This window comes from Arvicola amphibius, chromosome 8 (genome assembly GCF_903992535.2).
Source record: "Arvicola amphibius chromosome 8, mArvAmp1.2, whole genome shotgun sequence".
In the NCBI taxonomy this organism is placed as follows: domain Eukaryota; kingdom Metazoa; phylum Chordata; class Mammalia; order Rodentia; family Cricetidae; genus Arvicola; species Arvicola amphibius.
The window spans coordinates 46,936,332-46,956,551 of record NC_052054.1 but is presented as its reverse complement, the minus strand read 5'-3'; the positions used below and the strand labels follow the sequence as shown (position 1 = coordinate 46,956,551).

Sequence of the window (20,220 nt, the reverse complement as noted above, 5' to 3'; positions counted from 1 at the left end):
CTGTTGGGTCCTTCTTCTGCCGTTCTGTTCCTCTGTTTACCCATTTGTCAGGGAGGGTTGTTTAAAGAAAGAGATTGTTGTGTTACATCAGTAAAACGGAAGAAGTCACTAAATCTTGTTGATTAATAGCACGCTCCAGTATTAGGAACTGGCTTCTTGCAGGCATTCCTGATCTAGGCCTGGGGCAGAAAATGCACAGGGTGGTCAGAGCATCTTAAATATTGGCATCTAATGAAGTGCTAAAACTTACAAAAATAAACTTTTTAAAATGTAATTATGTCAAAGGGACACAGGAGTGACAGCTTTTGTTGACAAAGTCTGAAATAATTTAAGAACAAAGCTAGATTGGTTTGGATTCTAGCCCAGAGTATAAAGAGAATAAGGAGTTTGATATAAATAAACAATTATACAAATAAATCAACAAGAAATTACTTATACAAAGAATTTAAAGTATTTGTTGTGAACATTTTACCCTCAAGAGGTGGAGCATAACCCCCACTTTTTAAATGCAAGCTGTGCATCACAGCTTTGTTACAGAGAGTATAGTGTTGAGCACAGCAGGAGGGGTGTGATCACAGTGGACACTTCTGGCAAGTGCTGGCAAGGTTAGCATCAACAGCAATGAGTCATGGTGATAGTGTGCACTGAACATCAGGCAAATCCCAACCAAGGAATACTCTACAAGTCACCTAACCAGATGTTGGTGGTATGGTGGTGAGCATAGCTGCCTTCCATGATACCTTACCAGAATGCCTCAGGACTATCAAGGTTATCAAAAAATCCTAGGAGATGAGACCACTGTATTAGTTACTTTCTGCTGCTGTGATAACATATGACCAAGGCAATTTACAGAAGGAAGTGCTAGCTTGGGTTTATTGTCTTAGAGGGAGCATTCCTAATAACAGGAGAGGCATGGCACCATGCTGTCAGCAAAGGAAGCTGAGAGAGCACACTTCTACTGAAACCACAAAGCAGAGAAACCAAACTCCACAAAGGCCTTCCCCAGTGATGTACTTATTCCAGCAAGGCTGCAACACCTCCCTGAAACTGCACCACCAGCAGGGGACTAAGTGTTCAATACCCAAGTCTATGGGGGAAGTTTCACATTCAAACCACCACGCTAGCTGCGCCATAAGATCGTGGAACATAAATAAGGTATAGACTTTATCATGTGTCCATGTTGTGTCATTAACTGTGACAGATCTACCAGAATATTGTAAGATGTTGAAAGGAAAATTGAGTATGAAATATGTAGAAATGTGCTATTTTTTTATCATTTTTCTGTAAATATAAAACTACTCTAAAATTAAAAGTTTACTAAAGTATAATGAAAGATACCCAAAACACTATTTTATACAATGGTTTTCTTATCCTGGAAGGCATCATCAGGCTTTGGTTTGAATTTCCTTAATATTATAAGGTCATACATGAAGTCTCCCTGCAACTTTTTTTCATTGGCATTTCATGTCCTTACCAGTCACCTTCCATTTCTCCCTTCACCAGTTTGGAGCAACTTTTGGTTTACAACTAAAGAAAAAGGCTAAAGGTATCACTTTGAAGCTGTTCACCTTCTTACCATGACTTTGAGGAAGTCCATGGGACGCCTCCATCCCCCACCCTCACTTGGTCAGAAATACCATTGCCCTGGCTGTTTATATGTGCCCTTTCTTGCTAAATCAAAAAAAAAAATTATTTGGTTCATTTGTTTCTAAGGAGAGTTGGAAAAGTTGGGGAGCACTGTTGACAGTTCCCTTTTATACCTAAACTGTGAGGTACAGTCCTGGAAAGTGGCCTGAGTAATGTGAACAGAACAGGAAAGTAAGGGGAAGGTTGTTCAGGGTGGGTTATCAGTATGAAGTTCTGGGAGGACGGTACGTTAGAGGATAAAAACTTAAAGTAGGTAATTAGAATTCATTATTTACTTGATATTTGTGAATGGCTATAATATCTAAATGTGTAAAAGAAATTATTCTACCATACGTATTTTCAGGAATGGTTTTGTTTATAGATTCTAGCACCATATAAAGTATAGATTTTTAATGGTGTTCCTTGTAGAAGTTGATCCAGAATTATTATATAAAGAAAAGGTTCTCTAACATTGGTGAGCAATTGGCCAGTGACTTGTGGAATCATCTCCATAGGCCAGGCTCTGAGCAACACAGTGAAGGAAATGTTTGCGAGAGTTGGGTTTACTGGTTGTGTTACTGTGTTGCTGCTGTGATAAAATCCCTGACCAAAGACACTTACAGAATGAAGGATTTGTTTTGTTTTATTTATTTTTTTTTTGTTTTTTGTGTTTTTTTTTTCAAGACAGGGTTTCCCTGTAGCTTTGTAGCCTATCCTGGAACTAGCTCTTGTAGACCAGGCTGGTCTCAAACTCACAGAGATCCACCTGCCTTTGCCTCCCGAGTGCTGGGATTAAAGGCATGCGTCACCACTGCCCCACTTGAAGGATTTGTTTTAACTCACCCTTCAAAGGTCCACTGTAGCAGGGAAGTCATAGCGGCAGTAGCATGAGGTGGCTGGTCACATTGCAGCCACATTCAAGAAGCAGCAAATGATGAACTCATAAGCTCAGCTAGCTTCCTCTTTTATATTTAGTCTAGGATCCCAGCCTATGGATTAACACTGCCCATGTTGTGGATAAGTCTTCCCTCTTCAATGATTGGAGTCTAGAAAATCCCTGACAGAATCACCCAGAGATTGTCTCCATGGTGATTCTAAGTCCTATCAAGTTGACAAGATTAACTCTCAGAATGATGAATTAGGATTGATATTTAATACACAAATGCTCTCTGGAATTCCTGTTGTGTAAGCTTATTTGACATCCCATCCCTACCCTTGATGTAGAGAAGGTGATGTGGCTGCTCCTGGGAGAGGTACCAGAGTTGGAGTAGGGAAAGTAATGTGGCTACTTAAGGCGCAGGTGTAAAGACACCACCCACCACCCATTCTGGAAATAGTTCCCTACTATCCTGTGCTGAAGTTTTGAAATAGTTTCAGAATTATAATTATTCCTTCTATTTTTTAAAAATGTTCTATTTCTGGACCAGGTCAATTCACTTATTATTCTACTCCAAGTACCACACTGTCATATGTAGCCACAACTGATCATTTTAGGAACAGTGAACTGAAGTTAATTTACCCCTGAGGGAGAGCTGGTCAACCCAACTTCCTGCCATGATGAAATGACCTATATCTGTGCTGCCCAATGTGGTAGCCAGTAAACCACACATGGCTTTCAAGCACTTAAAATATGGCTACAGTGTCGCCAGGAACTGACTTTCCAATTTTATTTACTTCTACTTAATTTTAAGTAGCCACCTTTGACAAACCTCATCGAGCTTAGGCCTAGATAGGTCACGAGTTCTCCATCATAACACGGGCCCTGTTTACTTCCTGCACCCTAGTCATCTTCTTGAGGGAACAGTGGTCATTCTGGAGACCCTTTTATTTTTTAAAATATTTGATATATAGATCACAGGAAGAACAGAGTTTAGGTTACATTTGACCCATTTCAGTCTGAGCTCATCTCTTAAAAAATGGGATTTGGTGAAATGATGGAGAAATATGATCAAAGTATATGTGTGTATATACTTATATAAAATTCTGAAAGAATATGTATTTTTAAAAGAAATGAAGGTTACTGAACTTAGTTTTCACAGTCTTTTGGGGAACGAGGATTAGAGCCCATTTGTTCTTAATTCTATCTTCAAGAGTCTGAACCTTTAGAAAATTATTATTGGCAAGAGGTTATTTCTTTAATTCTAAAAACAAAGAACTATTTTCTTTTACAGATACAAGTCTGTTATTTGATGCCTATAAAGTTCAATGACACTTTAAATTCAGATTGAGTGTTATTTACAGAGCCAGACAAAAATTCAGTCTCATGATATTTTCATTAGGCTAAGAATGGAATTCAGAGATTATGGTCTGGAAAAGGGGAAGTGTGGTTTATGAATTCACAAATACTTTGCAGATAAACATCCAACTCTTAAAAGAGTGAGAGCTGTTTCCACCACCCCTGCTAAATTAGATTAATAGATTCAGGAACTCGATGGGAGAAACAGGGAAGGTGAGAGTTCTCGGTGACTTACTTCCTTTGGCGAGATTGTCCTCCAGGAGTGAGGACAGTTCTGTGGCAGCAGGTAGTGCAGGGGTAACGGGGCAGAACAAACGATGAAAGGGAGCCTGTCTCCTAAGAAAACTGCTCCTGACGTGAATTTTGTTTTCTTAACACACATGGCTTTCATTATTTAATACACAACTATCTCCCATAGATTATAAAACTCAAAACACCTCTTTAGTTTGAAAACAGGTATGGTTGTGTTTCCTTATGAACAAATTTACAGTGTCACATGGATTGTTTTATGTGGCTTATTTTTACATTGGCTCTTCCCACATGAGCCTTTGGTGACTGGTTTAGCGCTTGCTTTCCATGTCTCTCTCAAACTCACTCTCCTGGTCGTAATACTATGGAGTCCGTTTCCTCTCGCTGCACTTGTTAAATTCTGTCAGTAAGGGTGAACGTATTTTTAGCTAATAACACTTGTATTGTCCCCCAAGACTCATCATCTTCTTTCTAGCCTGGAGATTTTTTCCTGAAGAGACATCTAACCCCACTGGGACATATTTTTATCTGCTTTTGTATGTTTCTGTATTTTTATCCCTGTGCTGCTGTTTGTCCTCTCTACAGGCGGGAGACGTGGGATAATGGAGTTGCTTCATGATAATCATTCACATGTAGCTTATGTCACGTGACCTGTTCCGGTCTCTTCCTAGGAACGGAGTCCCTGCACTCTAGAATCAGTGTGCATGTGAGCATCCAGCCCAACAGCCACTCCTTCTCCTTCCCAGGTATTCCTTGGTACAGGCATGGTTCCGATACTTCGTGCTGCCAGATTTATTTTCCTTTTTCAGGGTCCGTGATGATAATCACAGTTTAACTTTTGGAGAAAGCCTGTAGTGGCTAGTTCTTTTACTGTTTTAGGATGAGGCTCCCATACAATGATCCTCAAATGTACTCATTCCCAGTTTTCAGACTGACACCTCCAAACACTGCCTCATTGGGGGGGGGGAGCTCTTGAAGTTCAGTTTTGTCAAAATAACTTGCATTTTGGTCCTGCAGTGGAGTCATTGGGGAAGGGAAAGGTTGGTGCGATGCTGTGAGACAAAAGGCCGTGTGTCTGTGTGTGTCTGTCTCTCTGTGTCTGTCTGTGTGTGTATGTCTCTGTGTGTGTGTCTGTGTGTCTGTCTGTGTGTGTATGTCTCTGTGTGTGTGTCTGTGTGTCTCTCTGTGTGTGTCTATGTCCATGGTACTTGAAGAGATAATAAAATTGTATGTCAAATGTTCCAAAGTATGGTCAGTGAGTATACAAAGATATGTTCCTTGTCCAGAATGAGATCAGTCACTATTTTCCAACAGCATTCATGGAGCATAAGTGAGATGCAAAAATCTGTTGTTCAGATTAGGAACAGTACCGGAAAATAAATGAAGAAACACTGGATATTATTAGATTGGAAAGAGTCAGTGTGGAAAAGGTAAAAGGGTTTAGGCCAGAGAAGAAAAATAAGGAGTGGAATGGGAAGGGGCTGACTAGAAGCCCTGCCTGAGGCAGGCTGTTCCCAGGAAGCTGACCCTACTTAACCACTGCAAGTGCCGGCTATTGGCTTTACAGAGGCTCTGAGATGGGGTAGCCTTAAGACAGTAAAACTACAGATTGTAAAGGAGAAAGCTGTGACCACCCCATCCACCCTGTGTCCTCCACTCTGCATTTCACACGTGATCAGTGTAGACTCATTTTTGTTGGTCGTGTTCTCTGGGAGCTTTATTATCGGCATGCATAGACTAAGGAGCTGTCTTAGCATTCTATCAGGCTACGTACTACAGAAGAAAAGTCGGGTTGTAAAAACCATAGTAACCATACTGCTCCGGTATTTTGTTGGTTCAATAATTGAGCACTTGAGTCCTCAATAGGAGGCAGTTTTCCTTTGAAAATTTATAGTAACTGAACTGTAATATCTAGAATGTAATTCTTTTGTTCCTGTTATTGTTTCTGATTCCTTTGTGATGAAGAAATCAACTAGACTTTTTTTCAGGGACCAGAATTAGCACACTCAAGTGCACTGTGCCCAGAGGCACTCTGTTACAGTTCACCTGTTCTTTCCCAGATCCTTTCTTCTGAAGGAACTGGTAGATTTCAAATCAGGACAATCAGTCAGTGACCAGATTCTGTTGAAAACAACACCTTCCAAGAGGTTTTATTTGTCTCACAAATGAAGACTGTTGGACATGAAACCCATAGAGCTCTTGAAGGCGGTTCCTAAACCTGTCCCATTTTTTATCTGCAGGCATCGTTAGACACTTGTTCCAGGGTGGGAGGGGAGAACCCCACTTCATGTACAAGTGATATTTAAGATGGTATTTATGCACAAAAGACTTTCTTCATAGCACTGAGCTCTCTAGTCCTTCTCATGATGTCAACATGGACTCTCTGGAGCGTTCCACTTCTTCTGACAGTAGCAAGGGAAAATATGACCAGATGTCACCTTTTTAGCCCTGAGCTTACATTGTGTTGCTTTGGCTCCTACTATTCCTTTATTACCAAGTACACTGAGTGTCATTAGACTTGAAAAAGTAAAGTATATCAGAATTCTGAAGGCAACAGTAAAGGCAAAAGTAGGTTATCTTTTAAAAAAAAAACTCCTCAGGTGTTTAAGAAAGTGGTGAAGTGACTGTTCCTGAACCATAGAATGTGCTGTTGAAAGATGATGCCAGAGACAGCTGAGGGGCAGTAGCCTCATGCCTGGGTTCTATACATGAGGACATATGTATTACCTTGTATTAAAGCATTTTAATCACAAAATAATGTCATCAAGTTAGTTTTGTTTATACATACTGAGTGTGGTTGATTATTAGTAAGAAACTGTATTTGTGAGGCACTGAAGACACTGAAGTAAAACAAGTAAGAAACAGTGCAACTCTTGTTATTTCATCTGTAAAATGAGTTGAGTTTTGAAGATGATGAAATGATATCAACTCATCCCTCACCAAATGACCTTAACTATGCTTCCTTTAGTGTCCCACTTAGATGATGACATTCTCTTAGGGAAAGTTTTTCACTTGCTGTCTGGATTTATGTGTATTCTAATGCATGCAGCCATTCTTAAAATAGGGGCTTAGATAACTGCATCAGAGACTCTGAGAGTAAACCCTGTAGCGGTCTCTTATTTGCCCCTAACTTTGAGAACCACTAGTGTATAGAAATCCTTCCTCTTAAAGCTTGTGTGCATAAAACAAAGAACCACCTTAGAGGAGAAGCAGTAAGGAAGGGCTGTATCCTTTGCCCTTTATAAATACACAAAGAAACGTACGTCTTTCATCCTCTGATGAATACCTCAACCTTTTGTAGACAACATTTTTTTCGGAAAATAATTAATTGGGTCGTCTCTAAGGCATACACATTTTAACATCCCATGGGAAATATTTCAGCTCTTTCTTAATATGCTCTTATCTAACCGGCAGCATTGCCATTTTCAGTGTCCTCAGTTATGTTCTGCAGTGGCGGCGGCAGCAGACTTTAGCTGGAAGCTGATGGTGGAGGTGTTGGCACCCTAGCATCTCCAATCCCCTTCCCAGCATGGCAGCTCTTTCCCCAGCTCACAGACCGATGGTGGCAGCTGGGTAGCAGAAGTGCCTGCTTCCTCGGGGATGACGGAAGTAGTGGAGTGGCCAAAGGGTCTGTGGAACTGACAGTTCCGTGCTGGAGTTGTACCAGTTTTCTCTGGCCACGAGAGGTCTCCCAACTCTGCCTGATGGTCCTACAGGCTGTCTTCTGTACACAGCCGACCGTTCCAGCGTGAGGCTTTCCCATGATGCTGTATCAACCAAATTTTTAGCATGAGAGAGCTAAGCTTTTCTTCTTTAAAGTCAGCTTTTTGAAATTTCACTTTTCTTTCCATCTGGCCACAGAAAACAGCCTCCTAGGCTAAGAAGGGCGGTGGAAGAGCCAGGAAAATGAGTTCCACAGAGTGGCAGTGAAGCAGAATTCCTTCAGAGGTTAAGTGAAAACGCAGACTTCTTTGCAGGTTGAGAACAAGCAGGGCCATTGCATCCACCTTAGATGTGAGTTCCCTGTCTTGCGCAATGGTGGTAATCTGTTGATATTGTATTAAGCATGATCTTTTTATTTTTATTTATTTGTTTTGGTTTTTCAAGGCAGGGTTTCTCTATGTAGACCAGGCTGGCCTTGAACTCACAAAGATCCACCTGCCTCTTCCTCCCAAGTGCTGGGATTGAAGACGTGCGCCGGCACCACCACCCTACTTAAACATGATTTTATAATGGTGAAAGAGCACTACTTTAGACACAGATGACGTTGACAGCACATAGTGAATATAAACTCCATTTGTTATGTACATTTTGGCAGCATGCCACAGTTATATTGTTAATTGGAATATAAAGATATAAATGTTCTTGTACTTTTTTCTATACTAATCCAGCATTCATGCATTGATTGTAAGCTTCATGCCAAGCCGAAAGGTACATTTCTTGCCTTCAAAGTTTAGTCTCTTAGAGAAATCATTTAATAGAAAACTAATTCCCTCTTAATAAGAATATAGTTTGAAATCTGTAGAGAGGGCAGATAATGGCTGCAGTCACCAGTGCTGACAACCTGAGTTTAATTTCTGGGACCCACAGCTGTGGAAGGCGAGACTTCCCGGGAGCTGCCTCTGACTTCCACGTGTGTGCCATTATAAGTGTATGCACACATACAATCAATTAATCTAATTTTAAAATTTGTTGAATAATGTGATGGGGGGGCTAGGGAGATGACTTGGTAAATCCTTGACTTACAAGCATCAGAACATGAATTCAGTCCCTGCACCCCACACCCCGCACCTTTGCACCCACACCTTAGGCAGAAAGCCAGACACAGTGGTACCTGCTTACAAGTACAGCACTGGTGAAATTGAAAAAAGTGGGTCCCTGGGGTTCCCTGGCCACCAGCCTAATGTACTTGTGGGTTTCCAGGCTGACAAATGATGCTGAAAACTGTGTCTGAGGTTGTCTTCTGCCTCCCACATCACACAGGTACATGACATGCACGCACGCACACACATGCGCACACATACACACAAACACATCCACAATAAGGTTATGTGGTGTGTCAGTCTGTGATCTTTTGTAGTTCATACAACTTTGAATCTACCGCTGGCTTCTGTTCAAACAGTGTTGTGTTTTTAGGTATGTCCCATAGGTGGCTTATGAAAGGGTAACCCAAGTATTATTGCTCCTCCCTGATTAAGTTACTGTACTTGCCTTCTTGGGTTAGACTCACTAAGAGTTGCTAATAAAATTAATCTAGGTAATGAATTTAAATTGTGGTATTTAAATATATATGCCTCTTCTATCCCTTTGTAATATTAACACTAATTTTAATAGCAATTTGGATTTTGATCACTAGAGGGCAGTAGGCACACATAGCCAAGAAAAACCTTGTCTAAAGACAGATTGTAAATGTTCTCAGAATCATGCATTATGTATCTTTGTTTTCCAGATGTAAAATTAGCTGCAAAAGTACATGCCAGTCTTAATGTGTAAAAGCTTCTGAAATTACTTAGTGCCCAATACCTGTTAAACTGCTGTGTTCTTAGCCATTTGCATTTGTTCTTTTTCTTAACATCCTTTTCTTGTCAGAACCTTCTCTTCACTGAAGAACAAAAAATACATTTTAATTTCTATGGGTTATTGAGTACCTTCTGAAACATTTGTTCTCTAGAGGACTATACATGTCCTTGTGGGACCAGATACAAAGAGAACTGTATAAAAGCTGTCTTTTACACTCGGTCTTCTGATAGCTGTTTTCTCGCTATAACAGTCTCTCTCATGCTAAGCTCAAGTCTGCTTGCGATGTCCGTATGATGTATTACTTTCCTCATCAACATGCTCAAGGCTGCCCATAATCGGTGTTCTTAATGTGTAGGCTGTTACTAAATGAGTTTCTTTCACCTGAGCAAATTTCTTCTAGAGGTTTGTTGATCAGTGGCTTGTCCTGAGGCCCACTGGTGTTATCCAGAGTCTAAGTGTCCCTCGTATGTCTTTCCTCCCAACCCTAACTTGAGCTTTGTGTTGAAGGAACTGCTACAAGTCTGTGTAGAATTTGTAATCATGGCAGACGAGGGCTCCTCACCCTGTTTTCAGTGGTATGCATTACTCCAGGGTCTCCTACTCCTGTGGAGCTTTCCTCAGCACTCAGTGGCCACGTGCGGGGCTCTGCACCTCTCTAAGAAATGCACTGATGAGTGGGGGAAATTCTCAGTGTGTGTGTGGACAGACACCAGGGCCCAGGAAGGAAAAGTGAAACTTCACACACATTGCAGTTCTCCAGCAAAGAAGAAGTGGGGTGGACCTGGGCAGGCACGGAACAGTATTCGCTTCTGTATCAGCTTCAGCTTTGTTTGTTTGTTTGTTTCGCATAGACTCTTCCAGCCTGGTGTGCCGATATTCTTAAAATATCTCCATTTCTGCTATCCCATGTGCATTGCTGTGGACAGAGTGTCAGGAGTAGCCTAGACTTATGGAGTCAGTACAGTTTAACGTCTTGTTTTGGTCTTCTAGCATTAAAGGCACTAAGAACTTGGATTTCCTTCTCTGATTATTAGTACTACCGCACGTAGAAAACAGTCTTTCCAAAATGTTCCTCAAATCTGGTAGCCCTTCAATAAAACCTGCAGTTGCCCGTTGCTATGAGGACTGGAGCCAACAGCTCGTTAGCCACTCCAGCCTTTGAGTTCCTTGCCGCCTTCTCTGGCAGCTTTGCTCTGGAACCTTTAAGTAGCTGTAACCTAGCAATAGAGGTTTGTATTCCATCTGAAAAGACACGACTGTCCCCCTGAAGGACACACACGGCTGAATAGCTGCTCCTTGACAAAGACGGACTCCTGGCGCACTATCTGAATGTTTGGGTCTTATCTGGTTTCATTAAGTATTTGTTCAGTATTTGTTAATCAGCTCACTTAAAACAGTAAGGTTTTCTCTTTTGAAATGTGATGATGCTTATTATATTATTTTAATAACATTGGTTCTCATGAAACAGTATTATCAATTATCGTTTTGTTTTTGGTTTTTGAGACAGGGTTTCTCTGTAGGTTTGGAGCCTGTCATGGAACTTGCTCTTGTAGACCAGGCTGTGTTCGAACTCAAAGAAATCCACCTGCCTCTGTCTCCCAAGATTAAAGGCATGAGCTACCACCGTCCTGCTAATTATCATTATTTTTTAAAGTAAACAAATAATGTGTTTTTAAGATTTGTTTTGATTTTCCATTTTATTTATGTCTGTCTTTGTCTGTGTGGGATATCTGTGTCTGAGTGAAGGCACTGAGAACAACAAAAGACATTGGGCCCTGAGCTGGAATTACAGTCAGTTTGTGAGCTGCCTAACCTCCCTAAGAGCTGGTAGCTGAACTCAAATCCTCTGCAAGACAGTACACACTCTTACCAACTTAGCCATCTCTATAGCCCCAGAAATACTACTTCTAAAAGTAGTTAGGCCAGTCGGTGCATGCCTTAGTCCCCATCCTGGGAGGCATAGACAGACAGATCGCTGTGAGTTCCAGAATAGCCAGGACTACATAGAGAGATCCTTTCTCCAAAAACAAGCAAACAAACAGTAGTTGGTATTGGCATAATGGCTAGATTATTTGACCCTGGTCTTTATGCCTTTGATTTTTCTGCAGCTTTGAAAGACATATACTTGTCTGCGAGTAAACTAAGTTTAAAAGCATTTTTATTAAAGATATTGCCTTTGTTTTTATTTTTCAGAAAATTGTGGATTCTTCTTTCCCGAAATAAAGAGAAATCTAGGCAAGTATGTGTACCGCTGTCCTGAGTCTGTGAGAAGGTGGCTTCGACAGCTGAAGGATGCTGGGAAAATTACTATGTTGATCACCAGTTCTCACAGTGATTACTGTAAACTTCTTGGCACTTATATCCTTGGGTAAGTGACCAGCCGTTCTTCATGGATTTCAGTGCTCTGCCTTATATGATTGCTGAGGACTGACTTTAGAATCTTGCTGGAATGCTGGGGCTGCTCATGTAAGGTCGCAAGCCATGTGTTTTCACTTCTGTAAACAAGGTTGGCTTCCCCAGCTGCACAGGATGTGTTCGATCACACATGGACAGGGGTATGTAGACAGGAAGTATGTCAGGATGTATGCTCTTCCCCCTATGGACAGAGGCAGAAGTATGTAGCCTTGTGGGGTTTGCCTTTATGATTGGTAACTTAAGCCAGGGGTGGAATTAACATAAAAGCAAAGTAACAGATTTTGAAAAGGACCTACGTGACAGCCTGGGATACAGTTTATAACTTCTTTGAGCCTTAATTCACTGTCTTAATCTAGGACAACACTTCTTTATGAATATAAGGGCATATCTAAATAGTGCAGTACATGCTACCCATACGTATTGTGCAGAATAGCTGGTAGCTTTAATAATTGTTAAACTAATATATGTCTTTCTTGGCAATACGAGGGAAGACCCATAGTCAAAGCAGGATTCCACAGAGGGTTATTAGATTTCTTCTAAGATTTCAAGTCTCAACAAACACAATTGCCCTGAATGTGAACCAAGCCATAGCCCCTCTGCTTACCTCCATCAATTATCTTTAGTTCCAGGAGTTCTGTGTTTTTAGTATGCAAATTTAGTCTGTTCTGTGGCATACTCACCTGGCAATGGGTTGGTTTTCTTCTTCCTGAGAATATGTAGGCAGCTATCCTTGAAGTGAATTAAGGCTTGTGTGCAGCATGGTATAGGACCATGCATTGGAATACCTGGGGCATTCAGTTCTCTTTTCCACCATGATAACCAAAATCCTGCTTCTCATCTCAATTTCTACTCTCAGCACATTTCATTTGTTAACACAGCCTGAAGCACTGTTTCTCCAGGATAACGGTGAGCCCTAGAGAGAACCACTGTTTATCAGATAGACCCTAGCTGGCATAGCACTCCACATACACTGATGTTGTCATCCAAAAACTGTTACAGGACTTCACTGGTTCTCAAAATAAAATAACCTCCTTGTGTTTTGAACACTCTAAGAACTGTCACTGGGCTTGTTATAATGCTTCGTTCCGTGGGACCTGTATAGACCCAAGCCTATTGGCTCTTCAGCTGATAAGTGCAGATGAATTCCAGTCCTCGTGTTTGAATGTATGGACTACTTCCGGCTACTAGAGCTTCTCTTGCTTGCCAAGGTGTTTTCACGAGAGAGCAGGTCCCATGTCTGCGTCAGTGTAAAAGGAGCAGCAGGCTGCATTCCTGCCACCTGGCTCCCAGCCACGTGGCTAGCTTATGCCCTGAAATAACAACACACAAATTGTATTCATTTAAACACTGCTTGGCCCATTAGCTATAGCCTCTTATTAGCTAATTCTCACATCTTGCTTAACCCACTTCTAATAATCTGTGTAGCACCACAAGGTAGTGGCTTACCGGGAAAGATTCAGCATGTCTGATCTGGTGGCTGGCTTCATGGCGTCTGTGTCAGAGAGGAGAGGCATGGCGACTTCCTCACTTCCCTTCCCAGCATTCTGTTCTGTCTACTCCACCCACCTATGTTCTGACCTATTAGGCCAAGCAGTTTTCTTTATTAATTAACCAATGAAACAACAGATAGATAGAAACACTCCTACATCATTTCCCCTTTTTCTGTTTAAACAAAAAGGAAGGCTTTAACTTTAACATAGTAAAATTACATATAACAAAACAGTTACCAAGTAAGAATTACAGTTACAATATTTATATCTATTTTATCTTTTATCATAACAAAGGAAAACAACTATAACTATCTATCTATTCTTCAACTCCATCAAAGACTCCAGAAGGATATAATATTACCTAAGTAAACAAGAAATAAGCAACACTCCTACATCACATCAGCACGGCTTCTGTGCTCTTGCTTGCTTTCCTCTCTCTCTCCTTTCGTTCCTTCTTTACTTGCTTTGCTTTTCTTTGGTATGTTTGTGCTCTTAGTAATTGTGGTATTTTTAGAAGAATTGGCTAGTATCTAACTACCTTCTCTTTCCAGTGTAGCTTCCAACTTAACATGTATGAGATAAATGTTTGCATGTTACATGCATGTGAGAGTTGATAGGAAGGCGAACATTGATGCCATGATAAAATGCATAAATTCAGTTCTGTTTTCTGTGGACCTTTTATAATTCCTTAAGGGAAATTTACTTTGCTTTTTAGAAAGGATTTTGCAGACCTTTTTGACATTGTGATTACGAATGCATTAAAGCCTGGATTCTTCTCACATTTCCCAAGCCAGAGGCCTTTCCACACACTCGGTAAGTTGTGTTTTGCTATTTGTCATTTGTATCTTTGACTAGCACCAAGTGCAAGACACTGTGTTATGGGGAGCATCATGTCTCCTCAAGAAGAGAAGGGAAATATAAACCAGTGTTTACATTAAACTTGACTCAGCTTTGCTTTGTAATATGGTAATCATTTGTTTACATGTCAGCCTCTCCCTCTTTTCAGTGACAGGGGGTGTGGATCTCACCTGAAATTTTATGGTGTAAGGAATGCACTGTAAATGCTTGAGGGAATATGTTAATAAGTCAGAGTCAGCCATTTTGGGAGCAGAAGTCCCTACAGAATTCACAAAGATGAAAACAACACAGACACATATGCATGCATGTACACAGACATACAAACACATATATACATGCACACAGACGCAGGCTTTCTCTACAACAGATTAGCCCTTCAGAGAAGGCTACTGAGAATATGGACATGAGGTGCTCCTCATAGCGTGGAGAAAGAGTGATGGACGTGAGCTCCCCTCATAGTGTGGAGAAAGAGTGATGGACGGACGGGAGCTGCCCTCATAGTGTGGAGAAAGAGTGATGGATGTGAGCTGCTCCTCAAAGGTGCTCAGAGCTTCCGGTATAAGCATTTGAAAGAAGCAGAAGGCAGTCAAAATAGAGCAGCTACAGGACTGGGCAAGATGAATGGTAGAAAGTTTCACTGTCATCTCTGTGTCAATTGTTTAGCTAAATCTCAAGAGAACAGTTTCCCCTCCCTCCACTTCTCCCAGTCTCTGCCCCCTTCTCTCCCCAGATCCACTGTTCCTAGGTTTCCCTTCAGGAAAGAGTAGGCCTCTCAGGGATATCAACCAAACACTATATAACAAGGTACAATAAGATTAAATATAAACCCTCATATCAAGGCTGGGAGAGGCAACCAACTAGGAGTAAAAGTATCCCAAGAGCAGGGGAAAGAGTTAAATCCCCACTCCTACTGTTAGGAATCTCACAAAAACACCAAAGAACCATAACATATAATGCAGATCCATGCAGGCTCCATGATTGCTGCCTCATTCTCTATGAGCCCCTGTGGGCCTTAGTTGATGTCCATAAGCCATGTTCTCTGAGTGTCCTTGACCCCTCTGGCTCCTATAATCCTTCCTCCCCCTCTTCTGAGGGTTCCCTTAGCTCCAAGGGGAGGGATCTGATGGAGTTCCAATTTGGGCTCTCTCTCTCTCTGCCTAATGTTTGGCTGTGGGTCTCTGCACCCACTCCCATCTGCTGCTGAAGGAAGCCTCTCTGATGACAGTTTGGCTAGGCACTGATCTATGAGTACAGCAGAATATCATTAAGAATCATTTTAATAATTTTTTTCTATTGTAGGTCTCTGACAACATCTTAAAAGGAGAAAATGTTTATTTTTGTTGATACTTTCAGCCCATGTCACTTAGCCTTGTTATTGGGCCTATGAGAAAGTAGACCATCATGGAAGGGGGTGTGTGTGCCAAAACCAAAACAAAACAGAAGCAAACAAACAAAAAAAACCAGTCTATTGTGGAAGGACATGTGGGAGAATTGATCTACTCCTCTTGTGGCTGCCAGAAAGGGGAGCAGGGGCTAATGTCACCTTGAAGGGCCCGATTCCTCTAAGCCCCACCTTCAAAAACCTCACCTCCCAGAAGCATGACTAGCCGTATCTAAGTCTTCAATACAAGCTCTTGGTAGCATTTAAGATCCAGACCATAATATTCAGTGGCATATTAACTTTTGATAGGCTTTCAGTGTTGCTCTGTTTTGAGGCTGTTTAAAAACTGTTCTGTAGAAACTCTCCTGGTCAGACTTCTCTGGGTGTCTTCTCTAGTTGTACAATACCACATTGGACTTGTAGCCCAGTATGATGATGATGTGAACTGTGCTGTCAGGTATGTTTATCAGCGGACTTCAGCTCTCTTTCATTGCACATATGGTATGAAAGTATTACAGATCTGAAAATACACACGTGCTGGGGCTGGAACGGTGGCTCATTTGCTGTTCTTGCTGAGGACTGGGTTCAGTTCCCAGGCTCCCTGCTGACAACTCCAGTTTTAGGGGATCCAACACCGTTTTCTTTTCTAGCTCTATGGGCACTGTGTGCAGGTAGTGCATGTATCCACTTAAACATACATATATCTGTAAAGTCATAACAATATGTGTGTGTATATATAAAATACTGAAAATAAATATAACCTGTATTGTTTGCTTGTTTTTTTAAATAGACTCAGTATGTAGCCCTGATTGGTCTGGAACACACACAGTAGATCGGGATAGTCTCTAACCTATGGCAGTCTTCCTGCCTAAATATAACACTTTTCAAAATTATTATATTTATGGTTCTATTAAAACTTTTTTTAAAAATTATACTTCTATAATTTTTATTTTATTTATTAACAACTGAAATTACACATTTTGATAGACACCATGGTACTTTAACATCTGTGTGCACTGTGTAATGGACAGCTCAAGCACTCATCCTTACAGTTCATCTTTCTCTAATATCTCCCCAACAACCTCCCCCTCTCTCATGACTTTCAGTCTGTTTCCAGGTCAGGTTTTGTGGGATCATATAGCATTAGTCTGCCTGTGCCTGGCTTATCTCACTTAACCTTATATCCTCTAGGTTAACTGACAATGTTACAAATAAGATCGCTTTCTTCCTAAGGCTAAGTAGTATTTCACTGTGTGTATGCCTGGCCGTCTACACCTGCAGATTCAACCAGCCTAAGGTCTAAACTACTCAAAGAAAGTGCATAGGCACTGAACACAACATGTGCAGATGTGTTCGTTGTCATTCTCTAGGTAATACATAACGCTATTCATGTTGCCTTTACCTCACATTATGTAATGTACTGAGTAACTGGAAAAGACAATATGAAAGCAGATAGGTAAGGACGATTTGCAAGTACAGTGGTTTTCTATGCTAGAGACTCTGTGGGGAGCTGGCTCTTGAACTAGCCTCCTGTGAAGACTAAAGGAGAATTATAGACATAAAAGTTTTTCTTAATTCCTTAGTTGATGTGGGCTGGCTTTGAGTCTTGACTGTTAGGAAAATGCTGTAGTGAATGTGGGAGTGTAGCTCTCTTCTGTATACTGACTCCCTGTTGTGTGAGTATGTATTCAGTGGTGTGATCACTGGATTATATGGTAGTTCTGTGTTAGCAGTACCTTGGATCAGACCCAACCTTCGTACATGCTAGGCTCACTGGAGCCCCTGCCCTATTTTTTCCTCTTCTCTCTTTTTTTATTGAGCTCTACATTTTTCTCTGCTTCCCTCCCTGCCTCTCCCCTCCCCTTCAACCCCTTCCCAAAGTCCCCATGCTTCCAATTTACTGAGATCTTGTTCTTTTCTACTTCTTATGTAGATTAGCTCTGTGTATGTCTCTCTTAGAGTCCTCATTATTGTCTAGGTTCTCTGGGATTGTGATATGTGGCCCAGCCCTATTTTCAATTTTTGGAAGAACCTCTATGCTATACTAATTTCATTTTTAATAGTGTGCAAGATTTACCTTTTCTTGATATCCTTACCATGTACTATTTGTGGATTTTTTTTTATTTTCTCATATATTACATCCCAACTACAGCTCCTCCTCCCTTCCCTCTCCCTAGTTTCTCTCTCCCCACTTCCCCTCTCCCCCAAATCCATCCCCTCCCTCTCCCCTCAAAAAAGAGCAGACCTCCCAGAGATGGCATATGCTTGGTATTATTGTAGCTTATGCCATCATATCAGGACAACCCAGTAGGAAGAAAAGGATTCCACAATCAGGCAAAAGAGTCAAAGACAGCTCCCACTCCCATGGTTAGGAGTCCCACAAGAACACCAAGCTACTTAACCATAAGTATATATGTAGAGGATCTAGACCAAACCCCTATAGGCTCCCTGATCTCAGCTAGCCTCCATGAGTCTCCGTCAATTGGTTCTATGGGCCATGTTCTCATAGTGTCCCTGTTCCCTGTGGTTCCTCCGATCCTTTCTGCCCACCCTCAGCAGGACTCTCCCAGCTCTGCCTAATGTTTGTCTGTGGGTCTCTGCATCTGCTCTCATCAGTTGCTGGATGAGGTCTCTTTGGTCTCTTTTTAATGAAAAACTGTCTAAAGGGAGTGAGGTGATCTTTCTTTGAGCCTTTGCTTTGCTTTCTGTTGTTGATTAATGATGAACTTTTCCATAAATTTATTGGCATTTGTATATCTTTAGGGAAATGCTTGCTCGGACCCTTTGTCTCATTCAGGTTATTACTTTTCTACAGAATTCTTGATGTGTTTACTACTCTTTTGGTGGCAATTGGGAGAACTGAGCCTAAAAATGAGGTGAACTAAATCTCATGCAATAGCCAACTTTAAGTCTCATGTAATAGCCAACTTTATTCAGTGCATCAGACAATTTATATTTTGGAAGTTAGTGAGAATCACACAATCACACGGACAGGCCACACCTGGCAAAAACATGTTTTTCCATAGAGGCATATAAAGGATAATATAAACATTTAATTAACTAACAACAGCAAGCAATAGTGATTAATCTAAAATAAACTCACTCCTATCTGCTACACCAAGAAGAATACAAAAACACATTCCAAGAACAATTTCAATTTTTAAAGAAACTGAGGTCACAAGACTCTTGTTTTCTCGGAATGTTCTCACAAGCACTCAATTCTCCTCAGACGGCTCCATTCCTGACCCATGTTCCAATGTCTCCCTGTTTTATTTTTAAATGCAGGATTCCAGGGCAGTTTTGATTTGAAATGTTGTAGAAGTCTAATTGCCATTTGGTTCATGAGTATCCTATGAGCAAATTATAAACATTAGATCAGTGAAAACATTGTGTCTAATACTCTGCCCCAAGAGCAGGGCTCCAAACTATATCTGCTACTATTGCTTACATTATTATATTAATTGTGTATAATACTCTGCCCCAAGAGCAGGGCTCCAAACTATATCTGCTACTATTGCTTACATTATTATATTAATTGTGTATAATACTCTGCCCCAAGAGCAGGAGTCCAAACTATATCTGGTACTATTGCTTACATTATTATATTAATTGGAAAATCTAGAGAATAGCTTGAAAAGAGACCCATATAATTAGTATCTTATAGAATAATATCATAATATTATTAGTTTATTATAACAATATATATAATGATGTTATCTTGTAGAATGTAAACGCATGTTTGCCCTTAATAGGAACACAAATGTTATGATGTCCTGTGCAAATAAATGATTTAAATCCTGAGGAAAAATTAAATGCAGTACCTTCTACAGATGAGTGGATGAGTTTATTACAGGACCAAGGTCGAGTCATAAACACAGTCCTTAGTGAAGATAACAAGAAATGGATCCATCCAATCTGCAAATTGAAGCAGATCATGAGGAACATAAGACCAATACACATGCTCAGAGGCTCTCTGCAGATGCACACAGTTCAAAGGAGGATGAAGAACATAAGACCAGTATGCATGCTCAGAGGCACTCATTGCAGAGGCACACAGGTCAAAGGAGGAGGAGAAACATAAGACCATTAGGCATGCTCAGAGGCTCTAACTGCAGATGAAAAGGTCAAAGCATCTAGCATTCTCAGGTGACAAGGACTCTGTGTGTTTATTTCTTTCTTGATGCACAGGGCTTAACTTGACCCCAGATAGGCAACTGGTGAAATATATCTTATTTTGTCCTTTAACTGGACGTTTGCTATCTTTCTGGTGACTTCCACTGTCTCCTCACCCTCTATCATTGTCCTTGATGACCCAGGACCAGAGGAACCAGAGAGATGTTTCAGGTGATCCATCTGCAATGACACTCCTTCCCAATTTTCTTCTGGAGAACTAAATATAGGACAGATTAATGCATCGGTTTGCTTATTTCTTTCTGCAAAAAAAA

At 40.9% G+C, this 20,220-nt stretch overlaps 1 protein-coding gene across 2 annotated transcripts in view; it reads left to right on the top strand.

The window, feature by feature from the left end:
- The window catches only part of Nt5dc1 (5'-nucleotidase domain containing 1), a 114,590-nt gene that overhangs the window by 67,594 nt on the left and 26,776 nt on the right, over positions 1–20,220 (top strand). For both annotated transcript variants that reach the window (XM_038340749.2, XM_038340748.2), the window contains exons 7-8: positions 11,825–11,999; positions 14,252–14,349. In XM_038340749.2, coding sequence (XP_038196677.1) covers positions 11,825–11,999; positions 14,252–14,349 — 273 coding nt within the window. The remainder of the gene's footprint in view (positions 1–11,824; positions 12,000–14,251; positions 14,350–20,220) is intronic.